Source organism: Oncorhynchus clarkii, chromosome 10 (genome assembly GCF_045791955.1).
Source record: "Oncorhynchus clarkii lewisi isolate Uvic-CL-2024 chromosome 10, UVic_Ocla_1.0, whole genome shotgun sequence".
NCBI classification, from domain to species: domain Eukaryota; kingdom Metazoa; phylum Chordata; class Actinopteri; order Salmoniformes; family Salmonidae; genus Oncorhynchus; species Oncorhynchus clarkii.
This window is the reverse complement of record NC_092156.1, coordinates 68,995,648-69,022,107: the sequence shown is the minus strand read 5'-3', so window position 1 is coordinate 69,022,107 and position 26,460 is coordinate 68,995,648. Positions and strand designations below refer to the sequence as shown.

Here is a 26,460-nt window from a genome sequence, read left to right as displayed (position 1 = left end):
ATTTGCTAAAAATGCTTTATTGGAGAACATGGGCAATAATATATAAACCAATATCTTTTCTTCCGGCCATACTGGCAGAGCAGACCCATGTTTGTACAGTAGTAACCAAATGGAAAATATCATAACTCAGTACAAAGAATATTAAAACAAGAAAACAAACTAAAATATATATATAGTGACAGACCACAGGGGGCTACTGAGGGGAGGACAGCTCAGAATAATGGCTGGAACGGAACAAATGGAATACCATTCCACCTATCCTGCTCCAGTCTCTACCACCAGCCTGTCCTCCCAGAGTAAGATGCCACCAACCTCCTGTGTGATAAACATCAACTAAAAAAATAAATACTGATAGTTCACTAAAACAGTCACAGGTGGTAAACACTTCACTACATGCTACATCAAGGTAAAAAGAGAACATCATTTATCAGTATGGAGAAATAAAGCCAATGGTAAAACAGGATGTTTTTCTAAAGGTTTAGTCATTAGTTCGGTTCTCATCTGCTTTGCAGATCGTTTCCTGGATCTATTGGACCGCTTTAATGTAACAGAGGCAAGTGGGAGTACGAACAGGTGTGTGTGTGTGGGGGGGGTGCAATGTCTCTGTGTGAGAACGATTGACAAAGACAAGGCACTCAACTTGACCGCAAACTCCAATTCAAACCACAGTTCCAGTCAGGCCAACAACCTCAGATGACAGTTGCCCACATACTGCAGCTACACAGCGATGGCTTGTTTTAAGATCACTAAATGAGTCTACGCTTTCCACTGACTTATTTGAAGTGTGCATGGGGACAAAGGGACAAAGCCAAACACTCAAAAGAATCAATATGATCACGTTAGCCATGGACACGGTAAGAGTTGTAGGAAACATTACTAAGAGGGGCATTGACTTCCTACATGTATCATGTTTTCATCCTCAACTAAACCACATCTTGTTACATCATGAGGAAACTTTTTGCATCATTCTCTAAAAACAACAATCTTTGCCTCTTCACACCTTTTAAAAATGAACATTTGAACCCAGTTTAAAACACATTTAAAAATACTGATAGTTGCACAATTAGAGAAACCAATTTCTAATGGTGAGTTGAAATAAAGTACATACTCAGTGTGGTAAGACTGAAGCCCAGTGGCAGTAGCAGCAGAACGAGAGAGAGGAGAGGAAAGTAGGAGAAAATACAGGAGAAGGGGAGAATAAGAGGTGTGTGCGTTGGAGAGGGACATCTAGCTGTTGAGTGGTCCTCGTATTAATCTTTTAACTGTTTTAGAGGAGATAGCTGTGTCGTATTCATTAGGCACCAAACAGAGGGAAACAGACTGAAGCAGGCAGGGACTATCTGGACTTGTCCAATGACAACCGCTTGTTTTCGTTTTTCCTGGTGAAAAACGTTTGAAAAAGTTTTACTATGGTGTGCCCTAATGAATACGACCCTGATGTTCCCCATTTTGACTTTTGACCACATTTGACCTTAGGTAGCCTTCTCCAGGGACTGATAGTACTCCACCAGGACAGCCCAGGCTTTGGGGGCCATGAAGCCTTCCGGAGGGTTCTGTCCTTCGCGAGCCATCTTACGCATCCTTGTCCCTGAGATGAAGTCATAGTCTTGATGGCTGAAAGAAAATGAAGAAAAAAATGTAGAAGGCACAGTCTAATTTCAACAGCCTGACCCTGAAATGTTGTCTGGTAAGTGAGGAACGATTTTCTAACTTACTGTGTGGATGAATGGCATGACCAACTCAATTCAAGGACACTTTAGGAAGAGTTCTTTGAGGGAACTTCACAAAATGCATTTCATATGCTTGGAAAAAAAGGCCATGTATTTCGATAATTGAAGTAAACACGCACTCGAGCCCCCTTATGCCAGGGGACCTGGGATATCAAAAGAACCTCAGACACATGAACCAGCAGCACACAGAGACGTTGCTTCAAGCCAGCGGCAAAGAGCGAGCGCAACCTAAACGTCAGACCTTCGCCGTCAAATTCAAACCTTCTGTTAGACTTCTCAGTTTAAACAACTGGTTCAAAAATAAACACGGGCCCAAAAAAATTGTCTAAACACAGCTAATTAGTCTCAAACCAAAAATGAGAAAATTCCTGTAAAAAACAGACTAGTCTAAATACAATCTTCCATGACTCCGCCACACACAAGTAGGGGATAAATTAAATATTTGTCAATGATTAGATTCATTAGATACTACTGTAGATTCCTTCATTTAGACAAAGGGGGCAACATTCAATCACATTCCTTCTCTCGCCACTGTTACAATGCACTTTCCTCATAATAATCACATTTGTCAAATGTGGTTTCGTTTCTCAGCGGCTTGCGGTCGTGTGGACTGTTGTGCGCAGCGGAGCGTCTTGTACGGATTTGTACTGTTAGAGCCGCAGCAAGAGTCACAACGTTTCCACACATTAAACCTCATCATGGATTCCTGACCAGCAGAGTTGTAGTAGGATGTTAACTCCAGGTACACATATTCTGCAGTGTCCTCTCCTGTCTACCTCACTCCTGAAACTACATATTGAAGCCCGCAGACAATTTAAGGGTTGGTTTGGGGTTCAATTTCATTCAGAAAATGTCACTTTTTCCCCTCCATTCTTGAATTGGACTTGAAATTAGTCAATGAATCTCATTCTTAAGGACTCTGGGTTCTGGTCTATTCTTTGAACCCACTTGCAGATGTAAATCAGCTGTCAGCTAAATCTGATACAAATGTATCATTTCTCAAGTGTCCTGAAACGTGTGTTTTTGTAGTACATGGTCCCTGTTCAAATCAACTGAATAGACCAATTAAATAACCTCCCTAATTCCTCCCCTAGTACTGCTGAGTAACCGTCATGTTATTTTCCTCTGCACGACAGTGAGTCTTGAGCCTGCAGGACAGTACAATGCAGACCAGGCTGACAGCCAGGTGGCAGAACCCAGAACCCTGTGTATGTCTGACACTCCAGGTGTGCCAACGAGTCAGCTTCCGTTTCTCCATCTCCATAGGCAGCAATGGGATCACCTTCCTCCTGACCTCCGTAATGCAAACCCACTGTTGAACACATCTACTACTGTATTCTCCCCATACATTACTGTATTCTCCCCATAAATTACTGTATTCTCCCCATAAATTACTGTATTCTCCCCATAAATTAGTGAATTTTGTACTGGAAAATCACACCTTTTTATCATATTGTCCTATTTCCTATCAGATCTATAGCTCAGGCCATGGGGCTAACACTTGCAGTCTCGCTGGGAAGAAATAAACATTCTAGAATTGCATTCTAGAACATTCTAGAACCTGTTCTACTGTATACTACGCTCAATGTGTTCTGGTCCTAAAAACTTTGATGAAATACTTTGATGAACTCTGATTTTGGAGGACTTGTATTCATTACAATAGGTGGAAATGACAGGGCAGAGAGAGTGAGACACACAGAGAAAGAGCGAGGGGGAGGGGGAGCACAAACTCCAAACTCGGCGGAGGAGGAACACTTAATATGCGGTCAAATGAGAAACAGCTTGCGCTGATTTTAGCCATTACACTATAGAGGCAGACTTTAAGGGCGATCGTTGGCAATTAGGCCTAGCATCTATATTCCTCTCACATTTGGCAGCGCCGGCCGGCACAATGTGCACAAGGAGTGGTCGAGAACAGACGGAATGCCATAAATTTCACAAGGCGCCAACCAGAGCCTTTGAAATGGTGATTTAGCGTTTACTTTCTCTCAGCTCTCCCTAGCTGCTAGCCTAGCACTGATACGGTCAGAAAGAGCCAGTCATTGCGGCTTTGACATTTTCTGGCGTAGCTCTTTTCGGGTCTTCAGGTTTCATATTAATAAAAACAACAATTGAGCTGAAATGAAGTCGCCTGTTATATAATGTTATTGTGACAGTCAGAAAACGGACAACTACTTTCCTGGAAGGAGTAGAATATAACGTGGTTAAGGTTCTTGACAAGCCAGACTGCTGACTCGGCAGTTCTTAAGGGGGCTTGTTGAGAAGAGCACAATAGTAACCACTATAGGACCTTTGTCCCATTACTCTTACATTTCCACTGAGTCACACTGCAGAATTATCTCACGCTTTAGCAGGAAGATTTACTGCTATCCAAACTGTCTTATCCAACTGTAAAACTAGTCCAAAAACACTGGATAATGGATAGTTCAGACACTCGAAGTAGAAGACAAGCTGATAGAGAAATACTCATTGATTGTACCTTTATAACATACCAAATGGTTCTGGAGTGAGCCTTTATCAACATACTGGACTACTGGTATGGAAAGACAGAATATAAACAGCCTTGTCAGTTGTGGCTCTTATTGTCGAGTAATTCTCCTGCTTTCAATCCAGGAAGGAAATATATCTCTGTGCTCCATTTCTGAATCCCATGCCTAGGTGAAACCCAACTAGGTGTGGGGAAATATTTCCTTTCAGACTAGTTCTCCTGGCGATTGTGGTATTCCCCCCCCCCTTGTCAACTCAATTTATTCTGATATCAAAACATGCGCCATGGAAAAAAAGGGTGTACCCCACCTTCTGATCAATCAGTTCCTACTTTTTAAGTCATCATATTCCTTTAATCAGATCAGTTTTCAGTCATGATATTCTAAGCCAGACATGGCTATAAAGTGATAGCGTGGATGGTATTAAAGTCCATAGCACACAGAGATTGCACGATTTTCATTAGTCATCGACTGCAGTATCCGTACACAGACTTTTTACAGACTTTAATTAATAGCAGTTCTCTGTGATTTCCGAACGACTTCAAAAGCTCTGAGAAAGCCACAAAACTTTGTAAAGAGCATAAGAAAGCAAAGAAGTTCCTGTTATTCTTGGCTTTGCCGTTTGCCGTAGATAAGGAAGAAAAACACATGGGAGGTTTCAGTGGAGAAGCTTAATGAATGATCAATTTGGGTTATTGGAGTTAGGCATGATAATGTTTACAGGCTGTGGAACAACATTCCTGCCACCGATGAAAAAAATAAAAAAATAACCGCTCATTTGTTTTCCGTTGCAAAACGTTGTACAAAATGTTGTATGTCCTAATGAACACACCCTGCTTACCCACGTCAAGATTGTACGGCAGAATATACATGTTGATAGTATTTTGATTTCTAGGAAAAAGTGTGACTAAATGTTGACTATTTCTGATTGGTTGAGAAAGGTCACCTGCATGACCAGGACTCATCATCATGATGCTAACTTAGAAACATCTTAAAACCTTCAAGAATGTAACATTTGGACTTCATTACATCCGTTGTTGAAGAACACTGGTATTACGAGTGACATCCACCGATTACATTCTTCGAACCTTGAGAGTAGAGATTTGTTTATAAAGACACTCATTATGGGGCGGAAGGTAGCCTGGTGGTCAGAGCTTTGGGCCAGTAACCGAAAGGTTGCCAGAACCAATCCCTGAGCTGACAAGGTAAAAATCTGTTCTTGAACAAGGCAGTTAACCCACTGTTTCTAGGCCGTCATTGTAAATAAGAATTTGTTTAACTGACTTGCCAAGTTCAGGTTTAATAAAAAATAAATAAAACAATTCCACTGGGATTAATCATCCTGTCCTTCACGCAAACACAAAATGGCAGACAGACAACACACAATAAGGAGATCATCTTTCTACAATATTAAAGCTGATCTACCCCCTAAAAAATACAATAAAGAGATGGAACGGAGACTGAAAAACAAACGATGAGTGACAGGGCTTACTTCTTGGGGTCATAGAAGTCCATGGCCCTCTTGGCTTTGTTGTAGGCGGCCACCTTGAAGGGTACAATCTCCAGGGTGATGAGTCCAGGCGCCATGGTGAGGACTTTAGCCCCATGGGTTGGCTCGTACAGGTCCTTTCCCGTGGCTGGGTGGGGCATGCCCGCCGGGTCGCGACCCACGATGTAGAAGTTGGCGCCGGCCACCATTCGGGCTCGGCAGTGCCACTGCACCTGTGGTTTTATGGAGGAAGAAAAGAAGTTTGCTTTAGTTACTCAAAACTAATGTCAATGCTAAATGTTGGCATTTCCAATGGGTGAAAATACTAGCTGGTAATTCTGATTTAGAGCCAATTCTACCTTTTAGCATTTAGAATGGGAAAACCCCCTCTGGTCACTCAGAGGATGAGAACGTTCAGAACGTTTTAATGGGAAGCCAGGAGAAGGGGAAGTGGTCGGGCAGCTCTTTCAGTGGGTTGGAGAAACAAGGAAGCCTTGGCACAACAGGCACATTGTGGTGAGACCGATGGGAAGGGAAAAACAGCACTTGATTACCTTGACTGATTTGTAATCACGTATGGTGGAGCACAATTACCCTAAATACGAGTGGACATCGCTCTCCCTGCTACCGCCGATGGACATGGACACAAGCCCCCTATAATTACATTACAAAGCACTTTCTGCAATAATAAACAGCCAATTACGGTAATGACGTTTGGACAGGAGTGCTCAACCCCCCCCCCCCCCGAACGTAGCGCCCACCGTCGACATGCGAGAATCCGGTTTTACAACACATTACAGAAACAACAATAAACGGAGCTCTTGAGTGGAAGTTTCAAATGACTAAAGAAAACAAGACTTCATTCTTTTGGCCAATCCCACTATTTAACCACCCATACGCTCCCATCCTACTTTTAAAATTGGAAGTCTTCAACCTTAAAAACGCTGGTCTTAAACTAAAAGACCTTGATGAGAGAACAAAGGGAGTTAGGAGGAGAAGAAAAAAACGACAGTTAAACTCTGTAGGCAGTCTGGAGAGGGAGGGATGGAGTGCATTGTTTTGTTAGCTGGTTGCCAGGTTGGAAGCGAGTCTTAAGATGGACACTCAGGGCCATGTGAACCCACTCCCTCCAACCTGGCGGCTATTCTATTTTTATGCCCCTCCCCGGCACATATCCTACTGTGCCTTCCCTGTATTTATATTCCTGATAAATGTACTAAACGTTTTATTACATTGATCTTATTTTGTATCATTCTTAACTTGCGTCCTCTTAACCGTATCATGTAGGTAGGTACCTGTAGTTAAGCACGTCATTGTACTGCGTATCATGTGGCATCGTGGATAGAGAACCTGTAGTTAAGCACGTCATCGAACTGCGTATCATGTGGCATCGTGGATAGAGAACCTGTAGGTAAGCACGTCATTGTACTGCGTGTCATGTGGCATCGTGGATAGAGAACCTGTAGGTAAGCACGTCATTGTACTGCGTATCACGTGGCATCGTGGATAGAGAACCTGTAGGTAAGCACGTCATTGTACTGCGTATCACGTGGCATCGTGGATAGAGAACCTGTAGGTAAGCACGTCATTGTACTGCGTATCATGTGGCATCGTGGATAGAGAATCTGTAGGTAAGCACGTCATTGTACTGCGTATCATGTGGCATCGTGGATAGAGAACCTGTAGGTAAGCACGTCATTGTACTGCGTATCACGTGGCATCGTGGATAGGGAAACTGCAGGTAAGCACGTCATTGTACTGCGTATCATGTGGCATCGTGGATAGAGAACCTGTAGGTAAGCACGTCATTGTACTGCGTATCATGTGGCATCGTGGATAGAGAACCTGTAGGTAAGTACGTCATTGTACTGCGTATCATGTGGCATCGTGGATAGAGAACCTGTAGGTAAGTACGTCATTGTACTGCGTATCATGTGGCATCGTGGATAGAGAACCTGTAGGTAAGCACGTCATTGTACTGCGTATCATGTGGCATCGTGGATAGAGAACCTGTAGGTAAGTACGTCATTGTACTGCGTATCATGTGGCATCGTGGATAGAGAACCTGTAGGTAAGCACGTCATTGTACTGCGTATCATGTGGCACCGTGGATAGAGAACCTGTAGGTAAGCACGTCATTGTACTGCGTATCACGTGGCATCGTGGATAGAGAATCTGTAGGTAAGCACGTCATTGTACTGCGTATCACGTGGCATCGTGGATAGGGAACCTGCAGGTAAGCACGTCATTGTACTGCGTATCACGTGGCATCGTGGATAGAGAACCTGCAGGTAAGCACGTCATTGTACTGCGTATCATGTGGCATCGTGGATAGAGAACCTGTAGGTAAGTACGTCATTGTACTGCGTATCACGTGGCATCGTGGATAGAGAACCTGTAGGTAAGCACGTCATTGTACTGCGTATCACGTGGCATCGTGGATAGAGAACCTGTAGGTAAGCACGTCATTGTACTGCGTATCACGTGGCATCGTGGATAGAGAACCTGCAGGTAAGCACGTCATTGTACTGCGTATCATGTGGCATCGTGGATAGAGAACCTGTAGGTAAGCATGTCATTGTACTGCGTATCATGTGGCATCGTGGATAGAGAACCTGTAGGTAAGCATGTCATTGTACTGCGTATCATGTGGCATCGTGGATAGAGAACCTGTAGGTAAGCACGTCATTGTACTGCGTATCACGTGGCATCGTGGATAGAGAACCTGTAGGTAAGCACGTCATTGTACTGCGTATCACGTGGCATCGTGGATAGAGAACCTGTAGGTAAGCACGTCATTGTACTGCGTATCACGTGGCATCGTGGATAGAGAACCTGTAGGTAAGTACGTCATTGTACTGCGTATCATGTGGCATCGTGGATAGAGAACCTGTAGGTAAGCATGTCATTGTACTGCGTATCATGTGGTATCGTGGATAGAGAACCTGTAGGTAAGCACGTCATTGTACTGCGTATCATGTGGCATCGTGGATAGAGAACCTGTAGGTAAGCACGTCATTGTACTGCGTATCATGTGGCATCGTGGATAGAGAACCTGTAGGTAAGCACGTCATTGTACTGCGTATCATGTGGCATCGTGGATAGAGAACCTGTAGGTAAGCACGTCATTGTACTGCGTATCATGTGGCATCGTGGATAGAGAACCTGTAGGTAAGCACGTCATTGTACTGCGTATCACGTGGCATCGTGGATAGGGAACCTGCAGGTAAGCACGTCATTGTACTGCGTATCATGTGGCATCGTGGATAGAGAACCTGTAGGTAAGCACGTCATTGTACTGCGTATCATGTGGCATCGTGGATAGAGAACCTGTAGGTAAGCACGTCATTGTACTGCGTATCACGTGGCATCGTGGATAGGGAACCTGCAGGTAAGCACGTCATTGTACTGCGTATCATGTGGCATCGTGGATAGAGAACCTGTAGGTAAGCACGTCATCGTACTGCGTATCATGTGGCATCGTGGATAGAGAACCTGTAGGTAAGTACGTCATTGTACTGCGTATCATGTGGCATCGTGGATAGAGAACCTGTAGGTAAGTACGTCATTGTACTGCGTATCATGTGGCATCGTGGATAGAGAACCTGTAGGTAAGCACGTCATTGTACTGCGTATCATGTGGCATCGTGGATAGAGAACCTGTAGGTAAGCACGTCATTGTACTGCGTATCATGTGGCATCGTGGATAGAGAATCTGTAGGTAAGCACGTCATTGTACTGCGTATCATGTGGCATCGTGGATAGAGAACCTGTAGGTAAGCACGTCATTGTACTGCGTATCACGTGGCATCGTGGATAGGGAACCTGCAGGTAAGCACGTCATTGTACTGCGTATCACGTGGCATCGTGGATAGAGAACCTGTAGGTAAGCACGTCATTGTACTGCGTATCATGTGGCATCGTGGATAGAGAACCTGTAGGTAAGTACGTCATTGTACTGCGTATCATGTGGCATCGTGGATAGAGAACCTGTAGGTAAGTACGTCATTGTACTGCGTATCATGTGGCATCGTGGATAGAGAACCTGTAGGTAAGCACGTCATTGTACTGCGTATCATGTGGCATCGTGGATAGAGAACCTGTAGGTAAGTACGTCATTGTACTGCGTATCATGTGGCATCGTGGATAGAGAACCTGTAGGTAAGCACGTCATTGTACTGCGTATCATGTGGCATCGTGGATAGAGAACCTGTAGGTAAGTACGTCATTGTACTGCGTATCATGTGGCATCGTGGATAGAGAACCTGTAGGTAAGCACGTCATTGTACTGCGTATCATGTGGCATCGTGGATAGAGAACCTGTAGGTAAGCACGTCATTGTACTGCGTATCATGTGGCATCGTGGATAGAGAACCTGTAGGTAAGCACGTCATTGTACTGCGTATCATGTGGCATCGTGGATAGAGAACCTGTAGGTAAGCACGTCATTGTACTGCGTACCATGTGTATCCTGTGCATTAAGTGCCTTCAGAAAGTACTCACACCCCTTGACTTGTTCCACATTTTGTTGTTATAACCTGCATTTAAAATGTATTAAATGGAGATTGTGTCACTGGCCTACACACAATACCTCATAATATCCAAGTTGAAATATATTTATTTTACGAACTAATAAATGAAAAGCTTAAATGTCTTCGGTCACTAAGTATTCAACCCCGTTGTTACGGCGAGCCTAAATAACTTCAGGAGTAACAAGTCACATAATAAGTTGCATAGACTCATTCTGTGTGTAAGTGTTTAACACGATTTTTAATGACTTCTCTGTACTCCACACATTCACTTATCTGTAAGGTCCTTCAACCGAGCAGTGAATTTCAAACACAGATTCAACCACGAAGACCAGGGAGGTTTTTCAATGCCTCGCAAAGAAGGGCACCAATGGGTAGATAGGTAAAAATAGAAAAAGCAGACATTGAATATCCCTTTGAGCATGTTGAAGTTATTAATTACACTTTGGATGGTGTATCAATACACCGTCACTACAAATATAGAAGCGTCCTTCATAACTCAGAAACCACTCAGGGATTTCACCATGAGGCCAATGGGGACGTTAAAACAGTCACAGTTTAACGGCTGTGATAGAAGACTGAGACTGAGGACATTGTAGTTACTACACAATACTAACCTAATTGACAGAGTTAAAAGGAATCTGTACAGAATAACAAAAAATATATTCCAAAACATGCATCCTGTTTGCAACAAGGCACTAAAGAAATACTGCAAGAAATGTGTGAAAGCAAATCATTTGTCCTGAATATGTTTTATTTCAAGCATAGTAGTAGCTGCATCATGTTATGGTTATGCTTGTAATCGTTAAGGACTGGGGAGTTAGAGGATCAAAAATGAACCTAATGGATCTAAATACAGAGGAAACCCTGGTTCAGTCTGCTTTCCACCAGACACTGGCTGATTAATTACCTTTCAGCAGGACAATAACCCAAAACACAAGGCCAAATCTACACTGGACTTGCTTACCAAGAAGACAGTGAATGTTCCGGAGTGGTCGAGTTACAGGTTTGACTTTAATCTGCTTGAAAATCTGTGGCAAGACTTGAAACAGGTTGTCAAGCAACGATCAACAACCAATTTGACAGAGCTTGAAGAATATTGAACTAAATAATGGGCAAATATTGTACAATCCAGATGTCTACAGCTCTTAAGAGAATTACCCAGAAAGACTCACAGCTTTAAATCACTGCCAAAGGAGATTCTAACATGTATTGACTCAGGGGTGTGAATACTTATGTTAAAGAGGTGTTTCTGCATTTCATTAATACATTTGCAAAAATGTTGTTTTTTTTTAAACACGTTTTCGCTTTTTTCATCATGGTATTGTGTGTAGATGGGTGAGAAATACATCTATTTAATCCATTGTGTATTCAGGCTGTAACAACAAGATGTGGAATAAGTCAAGAGGTATGACTACTTTCTGAAGGTACTGTACGACAAATAAACTTGACGTATGATGGATGGGAATACAGCATATGTACTCAAACACACAAATCATTTCATAGGGTGTTAGATGAGTCCGGAAGATCGTTCATCTTCTCCTAAATGTACGGACCTGGACTGATCTTAAGCCTGTTGTATTATTTCAGGGTGAAGAAGTATTTTATGGGTGAAGTCCATCTGAAGAGAAGGGATCCCTACCACTACCTCGCTATCCAACAAAGATGCCGAATTACAGAGAACATGCAGCAACTCTTGGAGGACAATGGAATTACATTATAAAACGTTTATTTATTCTCAGAAGGCTCCGAAAAAAATCAGAAACGGGTTGGTTCTACTTTTAACAATGAGGATGCTTTTGTGGTGCATTTGATGTCAGGCTGTAAGATCAGACAGATGATGGGCCTTTTCGGGCTGCATCGTGTTCCCCAGAACAGAACAGAGCTCAGTCTGGTCCCAATGATCGTCTCCCCATAACCCTGACTACATGATTAAAGGACAGCAGGAGACTTCAAACAGCTAGACAGGCATCAAGTAAGTACAATACAAAGTGACAGAGATTATACTGAACTTTCTAATTCTGAATGTAAATTGCCATCCATGTTAGATTAAGCTGATTTCATAAGTCACGTGTGGACCGTCCCATCATATTACATCATTGACAGTCAGGCAATTTAAGTAGCCTCCAATTCTTGAAGTGTACTCATTACTTTGGCTTGTGTTACAGACTTTGTCAGGTCCATAGAAATAGAATCCATAGAATGGACTTGGCTGCCAGTCCTCCCATTATTTCAACCATTGACTTGAATAGGGAAGCCCGTTATAGGAGTTCTATGGTCAGGTTACTGCTAAGCTTACCTCAGTGGGGCCGGCGTACATCATGGGCGACGGGAAGATGGCCACGATGGTGTTTTCGGGTTTCAGCACGCCCTCGTCCAGCACGGCGGCGTGCTGCTTCATGCGCCACTCCAACGGCACGTCGTCGTCCTTGGTCCAGCCGCCCAGCGGGTGCAGCAGTAGGACGGGCCGGCGGTAGCCCCGTTCGATCAGACGCTTGTGGGTGTCCTGCATGAGGAGGGCGTGGCCGTTGTGCACCGGGTTACGCAGCTGGAAGGCAAACACCGCGTCTGGAGGGAGAAAGAGGTCAGAGAAAGACTGATTTAGATGCTGCATCTTTATTGAGACATCCTGGTTTTCTAAAACAGAGAGAGCAAAGTAGAGAGAGAGATCTAACTTTCTACCGTTACCTGCATTCATCTCCTTGAACTTGTGTTTGAGCTCAGCGGGGGTGAGTCTGTACTGGTCCAGGCCGTCGTTCCAGCTGATCTTGTCCAGGACCTGCAGGTCTCCTCCTACCAGCCAGTCTCCACTCTCCATTACCATCTGGACCAGACAGAGAGATAACACTCTGACCATTAGCATCCGGACCAGACAGAGAGACAACACTCTGACCATTAGCATTGGACCAGACAGAGAGACAACACTTTGACCATTAGCATCTGGACCAGACAGAGAGACAACACTTTGACCATTACCATCCGGACCAGACAGAGAGACAACACTCTGACCATTAGCATCTGGACCAGACAGAGAGACAACACTCTGACCATTAGCATCCGGACCAGACAGAGAGACAACACTCTGACCATTAGCATCTGGACCAGACAGAGACAACACTCTGACCATTACCATCTGGACCAGACAGAGAGACAGCACTCTGACCATTAGCATCTGGACCAGACAGAGAGACAGCACTCTGACCATTAGCATCCGGACCAGACAGAGAGACAACACTCTGACCATTAGCATCTGGACCAGACAGAGACAACACTCTGACCATTACCCTCTGGACCAGACAGAGAGAGAACACTCTGACCATTACCATCCGGACCAGACAGAGAGACAGCACTCTGACCATTAGCATCTGGACCAGACAGAGAGACAACACTCTGACCATTACCCTCTGGACCAGACAGAGAGACAACACTCTGACCATTAGCATCTGGACCAGACAGAGAGACAACACTCTGACCATTAGCATCCGGACCAGACAGAGAGACAACACTCTGACCATTAGCATCTGGACCAGACAGAGACAACACTCTGACCATTACCATCTGGACCAGACAGAGAGACAGCACTCTGACCATTAGCATCCGGACCAGACAGAGAGACAACACTCTGACCATTAGCATCTGGACCAGACAGAGACAACACTCTGACCATTACCCTCTGGACCAGACAGAGAGAGAACACTCTGACCATTACCATCCGGACCAGACAGAGAGACAGCACTCTGAACATTAGCATCTGGACCAGACAGAGAGACAACACTCTGACCATTACCCTCTGGACCAGACAGAGAGAGAACACTCTGACCATTACCATCCGGACCAGACAGAGAGACAACACTCTGACCATTACCATCTGGACCAGACAGAGAGACAGCACTCTGACCATTACCATCCGGACCAGACAGAGAGACAACACTCTGACCATTACCCTCTGGACCAGACAGAGAGAGAACACTCTGACCATTAGCATCTGGACCAGACAGAGAGACAACACTCTGACCATTAGCATCTGGACCAGACAGAGAGACAACACTCTGACCATTAGCATCTGGACCAGACAGAGAGACAGCACTCTGACCATTAGCATCTGGACCAGACAGAGAGACACCACTCTGACCATTACCATCTGGACCAGACAGAGAGACAACTCTGACCATTAGCATCATACAATACCACACCCACTTCACTGTGACTCATATATTTTCCAGGGTTCCCACTTTTCAAAAAATATTTTTCCAGGACATTTCAATGACCTTTTTACCAGAACTTATTTCAACCCGGGTATTGTGCAGATCTGAAAAGACTGGATAGCTGTAAGCAATATGGTGAACATTTCAGCCTATCAAAGAAGAGAGAGGTGCCGTAATGACCATATTGTTTATAACTATACAATCCTGTCAGAGGTACATGAAGAGCCTGCGGCTATGGATCAATTTGAAATTGATGCTAAACAAGTGGCCTTCTCTAACTCCTCTACCATGTTCATACTGCGGTTATAACAGCCATCAAGGACTGTTTCAAAACAGTAAACCACCCCAATCTGGCAAACGCTGAAAGAGGGGCGGGATTATGGATAAATCAATAACAGCCCCCAGACAACTTTAAATACAACATCTAAAAAAGTTGAGACTCCTACAAATTGGAGCCCAGGAAGAATGAAGAATCCACTTTGCTTTATGCCTCTGACCGCATCTCTCTCGACTTTAGCGGGAAAAAAACTCACGAGGAACACAAAATATGACGTGTAATGTAATCCACAACGAGACACCATCCACGATGAGCTCATGGACCACATTGAAGCGATTGGGGCCCCCCCCCCCCCCCCCCCCTTACAATATTGTTCTAATGTCCCCAAAGTACTGCTAAACCCAGGCAAAGCCAGCTTTGTTTCAGGCTATAACTCTTGGTCTGCCTTTCTGGGCATGTACTGTGCCGGTGCTGTAACCACTGGGCTCTTTATGGAGTACACACTGCAGGGTAGGTACTCAAGCCATCAAATCAGGACTATGGATAGACTATGGCAGGACCAGGGGGGTCCAGAAGCATATACACAAATGTGTCTTATAGAGAATGGCTATTCAATATTACTCAAGGAGTCAAAGTTAGAAAACAATACCAGCCTACTAGTGGGCAGTTCTGATGTCCCATATAAAAACAGTCACAGTGGCATGTAATGGTTTGGATTTAAAGGGGGTGGGTTCCTATGGATGTAACTGTATGGGGGCGGAGTCTTAGATTCCACAGACTATAATTTATATTCTGAGGAGGATTCCACAGTAGCGCTGACTGTCCGACAGACGTTGGTAGTGCATTTCGCCCAAGTCTTTGTAAGTTGAAGTAGGACGTCTTTCACAACAGAGATGGCGCATGTATTATCCACAAGGTTATATACACTACATACATCTTCAGTGTTCAATAAAACATTGAGAGAACCGAAGGCTGCTAAATCTCTGCCCTCTTGTTGTGATCATCAATAAGCCAGAGAGGAAGGATGGATGGAGTTCAGTGTAACAGTGTGAAGAGGTGCCTTTCATTCCACTTGATCCAACTAGTCTGATCTACTGGCTCCAGATCAGTGGCAAAGAAGACGAATAACCCTCACTTTGGCGGCTGAGACATGAAAAGACCCATCTGAGGAAAAAACGTTTCAATTCAAATCCCAAACACACAGTAGATATTTTAAACATTCTAAGATGGAAAATGATAGTAGAATGCTAGCTCAGGGGTAACCCAAAGCTGCATTTACACGATAACACACACACTGTGTTTTAGATACAAAGGGACTCCTGCTAAATTAAACAACTCAGCATGCTGTAGTTTCCAACGTGAAGGCTCCCATCTCCCTGGCGGCACGGACAGGAGTAAACAGGAAACGTGGATTGACCGCAAAGTAATACGGAGCAGGTTATTCCTCGTCTCAGAGAGAGACGGAGACGGGCTGCCGCCTGCGAGGGGTGTGTTGACGGATCGGCTACAGCGCCGGGAGTTAAAGTGTGTGTGTGTTAAACAAGTGACACCTTAATCATAGCAAGCTGTACACACACACACAGCGGAGACAGGACAGGAGGCACCGTTGGAGAAACAGAGTGAGTGACAGGTCTGGGAGAACCCACTACCCAGCATGCATTGCCTGCAGCAGGGCCAGAGCCGCCAGAGACAGACGCACTAGAGGATTATGGGTAGCTGATGGACAGCCAACTACGCTGCTTTCTTGGTAAACTGACAGTGCCTACAACTGAACACCAACCCAGAATGGATAACAGAGATGCTGAAGATAGTGTTGGCTGTTCAACTTTGTTGAATTGAAGGGCATTTTGAGTGAAACAGGAGATGCAAATTCACAGCATCTCACCCAGCCAATGACTCAACAGGGCAGGGCTTTAAAATGAGCCACCGTGGTGTTAGTGTGTTTCTGTTCAGTGTGTTTAAAATCATCAGACCGAGTTGGGCTGAAGACAGTATATAGCACTACTCCAGCTCCCTCTGTGTGTGTGTGTGTGTGTGTGTGTGGTGTGAAAACCCACACTAATCCATAATAACAATGGGAGCCCAAATTGTCCCGAGACAGATAGCAAAAATAACCCTAGTCCGGCTCCTGCCACCATCAGTCTTGAAGATAGGGTTTCAAAAATGCAATTTCACAATTGTCCTCCCTGGTTATAGATCTCCAGTCCTGTTGTGTGACGTGGCGGCGTGTGTGTGACTACACTTGTGTGTGCGCAAGACAGCTTTCCCAGGTCTGATCCCTCGCCACGGCTGGGCTGGCGCCTGTAGTTTTTTTTAAAAGCAGGGGGGTGGGATCATTTCAGGGCGCCACGAAGTCTACCTGAGCGCCCACTGATATAATAACAGTCCATAATAATAAGAAACCATTGTTGCCATCTTTGCTCAGGTATATTTGGAATGGATGAGGTGGGTGGCTGCTGGCGAGGGGTAATGTGTTCAGCAGGGCCAGCTCCAAGTCCAGGACAGCTTTACTAAAAGCCCTGTGTAAATAAAAGGCGGTTTGAAGGGGCCAGATGGAGAGAGGGGGCCGAGAGAGACTGCGATCCAAATAAAACACATGTGCAAATTGAGGGCGGTCCGAGGGCGATGGAGCGATTACACAAGCACTTCTGACAGGGGAAGGAGAGCAGCAGCAGCTCATTTCTTTACGACACTACTCCACTTTATTCAGTCCTTCCATAAGCAGCACTGAGGAAAAGGGTCACCTAGGATCTGTCTTCTATTAGAACGAATGTGTGTGTGTGTGTGTGTGTGTGTGTGTGTGTGTGTGTGTACGTACAAGGGGAGAGAGAGTTGGTTGGGTTGGACATGGGGAGGGTGTTTATCAAACATCACGTTAAGGGTAACCATCTCAGGGGCCATGCCTGCATTGTTCAGCATTATCACCAGGGTTCCATTTCATAATAACTACCAGTGGGACATTCTATACAGCTCTGGAGACTGTGTAGCTGTAACACAAGGTATGGGTGTATGATAATAAACGTGGTGGAGGGAGGTGTGAGAACACCAAGGCTCCTCCCTGTCACATGACATAAACTGTCAGATGAAGCTGTCAAGAGCACCGGTTTGAGCCAAACAAAGATAAGAAACACTCAAAGGAAAACAAACATCGTCGTTTTGACATGTTACATGACAGTTTTCAAAAGTGACAGCTTTCGTCGGAAAGTCAAGACACCCCTTGCTGTGCAGTGGAACGGTCCGTAGTCCCCCCTGCTCGTTTATGTGATAGGGTCTCTGGAACTAACCACTGACCTTGATGTAGGAGTGTTACTCAACAGTTTTCAACACAGCTTTTGCTGGCACAACACCCCTCGTGGTGCAGTGGACTGGGCCGTGCCTGCCCTGTCTGTCTATGTGGCAGGGGTCTTTGGAACTAACCACTGACCTTGATGTAGGGGTGGTCCTTGCAGGTAGTGCCCCACTGGCGGGCGCAGCGCTCCTCCTTGCGGTGCTCGTAGAACTCGGGGTTGCGGAGGATGGCCACACGGCGGCCCTCGTACACCAGGGCCATGGCCGTGACGCCGTCCAGACGCTCCTTGTCCGCCCCCGACACCGGCAACACCACCGGCACAGACAGGTTGATGACGCCACCTAGGGGACGGGAGGGGAACAGGTGGTTTGGTTCATTGAGGGGGTCAGAGGTTGAATTAAGGAAAGGAGACATGGAAGGTAGCCATGTTAGTGCTTTGAGACACAGAATAAATCAACGTCAGACTGCTGACAGAGGAAGTTGATCGGTCAGAAACCAGACAGCCCCATCAGCAAACCTGCAGTCTCTCCTACAATAACTTCAAGTACAGCCTATCTACTGCATACTATACCAGGGAATATTTAGACATTTAAGATATATGAGGTGTTTAGGGAACAAACACCATCCAGTCTTGTGCATTCAGGTGGTTTCTGACCCGCGCAGAAAGAAAGAGAAAGAGAAAAGAAAGAGAGGCCCCGTGTTGACATGACGTTGGCAGATTCATTTAGCCCTACACCTTGATTAAACCAACATGACCAGCACGCTTTTCACATCCTATTGGATCAGAGGGTGTGTTGCTGGATGGGATGCCATTGCTGCCAACCACCCCGCCACCACTCCTCTGTCCTCTGTCACAGAGTTAGCACACACAGCTGGTTTCAATAAGACACGTGAACACACACACATGCCTGCTGTCCCAGCCTGGCCCATGCCAAACAAGGAGCTGGCACAAACACACAACACAGTCATCTACCAGGGAAATGCTGGTGTCCTTGTCAATCCTATTAACTGGGACTCCACATCAGGGACGGATTACAATGAAGTGAGAGTAGGGTTGTAAAATTCCAGTAACATTCCCAAAATTCCCTCGTTTACCAGAAGTCCTGGTTGGAGGATTCCCATATATCCTGCTTATTTCCAGGAATCTCCCAACCAAAATTTCTGAAAAATGGGGAATTTTGGGAAAGTCACCAGAATTGTGGCAACCTGAAGTGAAAGTGAGGGTAAAAGGGTAATTTAACTACAAAAGTTGTGTTATTTAAATGAAGAAATGATCTGACTTCTATCCAGTCATGTTTGGTTCAGTCGTGATTGTGTGGAACGGAAGCTCCTCCAGCGCCGTAAGGGTCAGCCACTGTAAAATCCCTAGAAGGAACTGGAAATAGACAAATGATAGTTTGTGGAGGCAATCAATATTGAGGCTTCATCCTTTTCCTCCGCTCACATTTCCCTCGCTAGGACAAACAAGCGAAACCCGAGTGAGGGCATTGCACATGGACACGTCATTCAGCGTTCTCTACCAAGTACACAGGCCCAGTTCCGCTTATTTACCACAGCATAGAGTCACCATTAGCTCTGGTCCAAAACATATTGAAATCATATCTAAAGAAAAACCAAACAAGACCTGATCCAAAAATGACTCGTTGGTGCTGTGAAGAATAGAGAGTTGTTGCTGTAAGGAACACCTGTGATTATCGGACAGCTAATGAAACACTGGCTTGGTTATCATTTCTGTTGTTTAACACATTTTTATGCTGCGCGTGTGTGTGTGTGTGTGTGTGTGTGTGTGTGTGTGCCAGTATGTATTGGCAACACATCACACACGTCGCCTTAAGGGTCAGTGTTATGTGGGCAATAAAAGCAAATTGACTCTTTTTTGGAAATTCAAACTCTGTGTAGGAAATTGGTGTAATTACACAGTTTCACCAATACCAAAGACTGGGCCCCGCGGTGTTCCTTCAGCCCAACTCAAAAGGTACCGGTTCCATTTGTTTCCAGAGAATTAAAAGTCTTGAGCCTGAAGTGTAAAAGGATCACGATGACTCAACACAATACCATGGTAAGATTATCCCTCTGATTCTTTCATCTAAAAATCAGACTTACTTTTGATTAACTAGTGTATTCGGTCATTTTGAGGTAATGATGAGCTAATCAAGACCACTTGTTCCAACTCTACATGTACATATTACCTCGACACATTATTTTACTGCTGCTCTTTAACTATGTTATTTTTAACTTGTCTATTTTTTTACTAAACACTTAAAAATATATATATATATATATATTTAACTGCAGTGTTGGTTAAGAGCTTGTAAGTAATTTCACTGCATGGTCTACACCTGTTGTATTCGGCCATGTCACAAATAACATTTGATTTGAACATGTCCTTTTGAGAGCTTTCATCTCCCTCTAGTGGCCATTATAGAGCATAACATCCATCAATTTATTTGACTTCACAGAGAAATACACCTGTATTTATCACAGCACCTCCTTCTCAAAATGTCAGTGAGAAGTGAGGAGAGGATTAAGAAAGGCAGACATTGAGAAATAGGCAAGGAAAGGACTCTAAGGCAGACATTTTGAGGAGAGGACAAGAGGAAAACATCAGGGATCAAGGAAAGATTATTGAGAAAGGGCCATGATGCCATCTTACCGTCCAGCAGACAGTCAAAGTGGAGACACTGCAGGAACTCCCTCTCCCTCATGAAGCCGTTCAGAGGGGTGGCCCAGCCCTCAGCAAGCACCTGAACCCACTGCATGTCAACCTGTGGTCAAACAGCGGTCAATCAGCACTCAAATAATGGTTCAACGGCATTCCAAGTGTGGTCGAACATGGATCACACTTTCAGAAATGTTCCCTTATCACTTTAACATAGGCCTTTAGAATCTATCCATCCCCCGTAGACTCTCGGAAAACACCAGTAGGTGTTTGTAAAAATGGTATTTGATGAGAACGGTTACCTTTCCAATCTGCACAGCAGGTAGTGTTTCAGCATCCGTCTTGGCCAGGTCCAGCTTGTTCTCAACTACGTACAACTCCTTCACTTCATAGGAAGCATCCACCGGCACTATATCCTACAAATATTCATTCATTATACCAATGAAAATGCACAAAATATCATCGCAAAACGAGAACATCCAAGAGGTTGATCATGTTGGATAAGAATTCAGGGGTGTGAAAGTGGGGGTTATTCAGCTGTGAGGCGTTAGTATTTTTGGAAATGTGAATCCCAATCTGAAAGTGTGAAGACACTGCCATCTAGTGGTGAAAATTAAATGTGACAGCCTGCTTTCATGTTACAGGTTTCAATGAATCTGTTTATGCCAAACCTCATCAATGGATGGATGAAAGAGAAGGTTGTTTCTCTCACCTTCTCATGTAGCAGGTCAATGAGCTGCTGTATAGACTCGTTGACACTGCAGGAGTCAGTCTTCAGCACCAGCTCTGGGGCCTCTGGTTTCTCATACTCCGAGTCTATCCCAGTGAAACCTGACACATGGAGAAAACAGTCACAATTCATTTATGGAATAGCTAAATCAGTCCCTCAATTGGCATGAATAACAATAGCTGAATATGAAACAATATGTCATTTGCAGAAAGGTTGTGACTTCATTAATGTTGCAGGGAAGGTAATATCTATCCACTGAGTCAGTGGCTCACAAACATTATCAGTGATTGGGAAGAGCACAATTCAGTTGGTGGTACAGAGTTCCCCTGAAGTACCCCCTCATGTGCATTTGAACAGCAACCCTATTGTCTCATGAGTCTTCTCAAGTACCACTGTGGAAAAACCAAGTAACCCCAGGGGCCCTTGTACTTCTGGTTGGAAACACTGCACAAGTCACACAACTTAACTACAATCTAGACAGGCTTTTTTGTTGTTGACATGGTTCACACAGCTTATTATCCAGATTGGCGTGACAGGAAGAGACAAGATTCTTAATAGTGTGGTCTGAGGACACACTCGAACAGGGCTGAATCCCACCCCATCCCCCCATTCAATTAGTCACTCTACTACCTGACATATGGCACCTGGTAGATCATGTCATGACTAGTTGGAGAGCTTAACTAGACTTCACAGTATATTGTCTCATGCCTACAGCTCAGAGCTTAGCATGAAGGAACCTGTAAGTAAGCATTTCATTGGACTGTGCACACCATGTGGATACTGTGCACGCCATGTGGATACTGTGCACGCCATGTGGATACTGTGCACGCCATGTGGATACTGTGCATATGACAAATGAACTGACTCCGAGCTCAGCAGGGTGCACTAGACTAGATGAAGATCTTGTCCCAGCAGCTTCCTTAGCTTGTGACTCACTGTTTCACTAAGCGATAAATGACACAGCACTTCCTCTGGTAACAACAGCCAAAGACATGAGATCTCATGTTCCTGCTGGTCCAAACCAATACACTTTACATACTTTCTCTAGAGACTTCTCTCCAACTTTTTCATACTTACTAATGCTATAAGAGTTATGGTAAAATGCCTAAAAGCATTAGAGGTCACCCGAATATGACTTTTCAACACCGATACCGATTATTGGAGGACCAGAAAAAGCCGATACCGATTAAGATTTTTATTTATTTGTAATAATGACAATTACAACAATACAGAATTAACACTTATTTTAACTTAATATAATACATCAATAAAATCAATTTAGCCTCAAATAAATAATGAAACATGTTCAATTTGGTTTAAATAATGCAAAAACAAAGTGTTGAAGAAAATAAAAGTGCAATATGTGCCATGTAAGAAAGCTAACGTTTAAGTTCCTTGCTCAGAACATGAGAACATATGAAAGCTGGTGGTTCCTTTTAACATGAGTCTTCAATATTCCCAGGTAAGAAGTTTTAGGTTGTAGTTGTTATAGGAATTATAGGACTATTTCTCTCTATACGATTTGTATTTCATATACCTTTGACTATTGGATGTTCTTATAGGCACTTTAGTATTGCCAGTGTAACAGTATAGCTTCCGTCCCTCTCCTCGCTCCTATCTGGGCTCGAACCAGGAACATATCGACAACAGCCACCCTCAAAGCAGCATTGCCCATGCAGAGCAAGGGGAACAACCACTCAAAGTCTCAGAGCGAGGGACGTTTGAAATGCTATTAGCGCGCATCCCGCGAACTAGCTAACCATTTCACATCGGTTACACCAGCCTAATCTCGGGAGTTGATAGGCTTAAAGTCATAAACAGCAGAGCTGCTGGCAAAACGCACAAAAGTGCTGTTTGAATGAATGTTTACAAGCCTGCTGCTGCCTACCGTCGCTCAGTCAGACTGCTCTATCAAATCATATACTTAGTTATAACATAATAACACACAGAAATACGAGCCTTAGGTCATTAATATGGTCGAATCCGGAAACTATCATCTCGAAAACAAGACGTTTATTCTTTCAGTGAAATACGGAACCGTTCTGTATTTTATCTAACGGGTGGCATCCATAAGTCTAAATATTCCTGTTATATTGCACAACCTTCAATGTTATGTCACAATTTCGTAAAATTCGGGCAAATAAGGTGGCCCAAACTGTCGCATAGACACTGACTGCGTGCAATGAACGCAAGAGAAGTGACACAATTTCACCTGGTTAATATTGCCTGCTAACCTGGATTTATTTTAGCTAAATATGCAGGTTTAAAAATATGTTTCTGGTTAGGTACAGTCGTGCAACGATTGTGCTTTTTTCGCAAATGCGCTTTTGTTAAATCATCCCGTTTGGCGAAGTTGGCTGTCTTTGTTAAGAATAAATAGTCTTCACAGTTCGCAACGAGTCATGTTAGCAGGCAATATTAACTAAATATGCAGGTTTAAAAATATATACATGTGTATTCATTTTAAGAAAGGCATTGATGTTTATGGTTAGGCACACGTTGGAGCAACGACAGTCCTTTTTCACGAATAAGCACTGCATCGATTATATGCAACGCAGGACACGCTAGATAAACTAGTAATATCATCAACCATGTGTAGTTAACTAGTGATTATGATTGATTGATTGTTTTACAATTAACCCACTGTTCCTAGGCCGTCATTGAAAATAAGAATGTGTTCTTAACTGACTTGCCTAGTTAAATAAAGGATAAATAAAGGTGTAGTAAAAAATAAAATAAAAATCAGCCAAATCAGTGTCCAAAAATACAGATTTCCGATTGTTATGAAAACTTGAAATTGGCCCTAATTAATCGACCTCTAATAAGCATGTGTTATTTATCTGGCCTTACCTCTGATCTCTCCAGCCCTGGCTCTCTTGTAGAGGCCCTTGACGTCTCGCTGTTCACACACGTCAAGCGGCGCGTCAACAAACACCTCGAAGAAGGGCAAGCCTGCAGCCTCGTGGATCTTCCTGGCGTTCACACGATCCTGGACGATGGAGAGAAACAACGGGATAGTTAACTCCTGACGATGATGATAAGTGTATTTGAAATCGTCAACTGGGAATTACAGGCAAAACACAAGTAGCAGCATATTAACTCTCTCCATCTTTCTTTTTGCTCTCTTTCCTCTCCTCTTTCTCATGACTTATCACCTCTTCCCCTCGGTCTTCCTATATCCTCTTCTATTCTGTCTCTACCTCCCTCTCCCCGTTAGCTCACTTGTTCCACCCCTCACTCACCCGTCCGTAGGGAGAGATGAAGCTGGCGATGCAGACGAGCCCTGCGTCGGCGAACAGGCGGGCCACCTCGGCTATACGCCTGACGTTCTCCTCGCGGTCCTCAGGGCTGAAGCCCAGGTTCTTGTTTAAGCCCTGGCGGATGTTGTCTCCATCCAGTGAGTAGCAGGGGATGCCATGGCACACCAGGTACTCCTCCAGGGCCATGCTCACCGTGGTCTTCCCAGCCCCAGACAGACCTGGGTGGGAGAGAGTGGTGAGGAATAGGTGTTGATGGTGGTTGGTCAATATTAGTATTGAGTGTAGTGTAGCCAACTAGCAATACCCCCATTTTAGCATTGCGTCAATATTAGCATTGAATGAATGATGAAAATGGTGGCTGTCAATATTAGCTTTGAATGCATGATAACAAATGGTGCCTGACAATATTAGAATTGAAGGCAGAGCGTGGATGAATGCATGAAGTCTTTAGAAATGCTACTGTTGATTGAATGCTAATATTGTATTTTGGTAGTACTTGAAAGCTAAATACATGAGTAAACCTTGTTCAATGGTGAGTTAGTGTGAGTGAATATAAAGTGACTGAAAGAAAGGCTTAATAAAGCGTTTGTATTTCTTTGAAGACTAACTGACGATAGCCTGGTCCCAGATCTGTTTGTGTGGTCTTGCCAACTCCTATGGTCAGTCTCACAACAACCAATGACCCTAGGAGTTGACAACACAGTCCAAACAGATCTGGTACCAGGCAAACTGAACTTTAGTTATTCTGTATACCTGTGAGCCAGACAGTGCATCCACGGAAGCCCCCTCTCGTCCCCACCACCTGACCACGCTTGTTCCTGCTGACATGATGAGCCTGGTAGGTCACATTAGTCGCCCTCTGCATTCCCTGCAATCACAATATTGTTCTGTCCTTTAGTTTCGTATCAAATTACACTGACTTAGTCCCATTTGTTCCTTTGCATTTGCAGCTAACACTGACTGTGACTTTGCAACATACAGAAGCCACAATGACTTGCACTGAGTCCAGGACAGGCACATTACTTACTCATGAAGCAAAAGGTCATCAGCAATATTATGACAAAAACGTTGAAGGACTGGTTTAACCCTAATGTACAGTAAGGTGACATAGGTCTACATTCCAATGCATGTGCTCTGTCACTAGGCTCCTGCTGAGTAGATTAGCAAGAAGCATTTTGAGAGTCACACAAAAAATGTTCGTCAAGGTACACGGGTCTTCGTGATGACGACAGATAATTTTGCAGCAGATACAGTATCTCATAGTTAACTAGCTAACTGCAGCATTAAGCAGTTGCTATATGGCAGAACAGCTTGCTTTTGAAATGTCGTGCAAGCTATAGCTTGATACAAATGGCTGTCTGTCTGGCATTTGGTGGCAAGACTAAGACGCTAACTAATTGCATTCCTCCAATCCTAGTAACACGGCCATTCCGCGCAGCTAAGAAAGTATTGCATAATTTAATTATAGCAGTAAATGTTTTACTGGGAACAGAAATTGCAGAAACAAGAGACAACATTGATAGTTCAGCAGCATATTGTTGACGTGGCAGCGGTTGCCGGGGTAGGAATGAATACAACAACTCACCCAATTCTCGCTGGACGAGTTGCTCAGCTTCGGTTTCTTGTGAGAGTTTCCGGAAGTCTCCATAACGGTCTATAATGAACGCTTTCGTCACCAGTTACGGTATGTGCGACCTACTAAATCAATTACTAAAACGTTATATTTTTACGGACAGTTATCTCTTTGAATGGACGAACCTCAAACAGGAACCGAGGAGGACGACCTACGTCATCAGAATCGGAAGT

At 44.2% G+C, this 26,460-nt stretch overlaps 1 protein-coding gene across 1 annotated transcript; it reads right to left on the bottom strand.

Moving 5' to 3' along the window:
* On the bottom strand, window positions 1-26,460 carry LOC139419064 (bifunctional 3'-phosphoadenosine 5'-phosphosulfate synthase 1). Its single transcript, XM_071168967.1, has 12 exons — window positions 26,240-26,460; window positions 25,408-25,522; window positions 24,637-24,872; window positions 24,245-24,383; window positions 21,377-21,495; window positions 20,967-21,080; window positions 20,659-20,770; window positions 18,141-18,346; window positions 12,923-13,058; window positions 12,534-12,802; window positions 5,709-5,938; window positions 1-1,614 (listed from the first exon to the last, which is right to left on the bottom strand). The coding sequence occupies exons 1-12, from the start codon at window positions 26,300-26,302 to the stop codon at window positions 1,473-1,475; spliced, it is 1,881 nt and encodes a 626-aa protein (XP_071025068.1). The 5' UTR covers window positions 26,303-26,460; the 3' UTR covers window positions 1-1,472.

What these genes read in the sequence shown, in the direction of transcription:
- LOC139419064 (XM_071168967.1), bottom strand. Translation starts at nt 26,302, where the DNA reads ATGGAGACTTCCGGAAACTCTCACAAGAAACCGAAGCTGAGCAACTCG. An exon ending in CAGGGCTGGAGAGATCAGAG is followed by an intron (nt 21,496 to 24,244) that starts GTAAGGCCAGAT and finishes TCCATGTGTCAG; the next exon opens with GTTTCACTGGGATAGACTCG. An exon ending in GTTCAAGGAGATGAATGCAG is followed by an intron (nt 12,803 to 12,922) that starts GTAACGGTAGAA and finishes TTCTCCCTCCAG; the next exon opens with ACGCGGTGTTTGCCTTCCAG.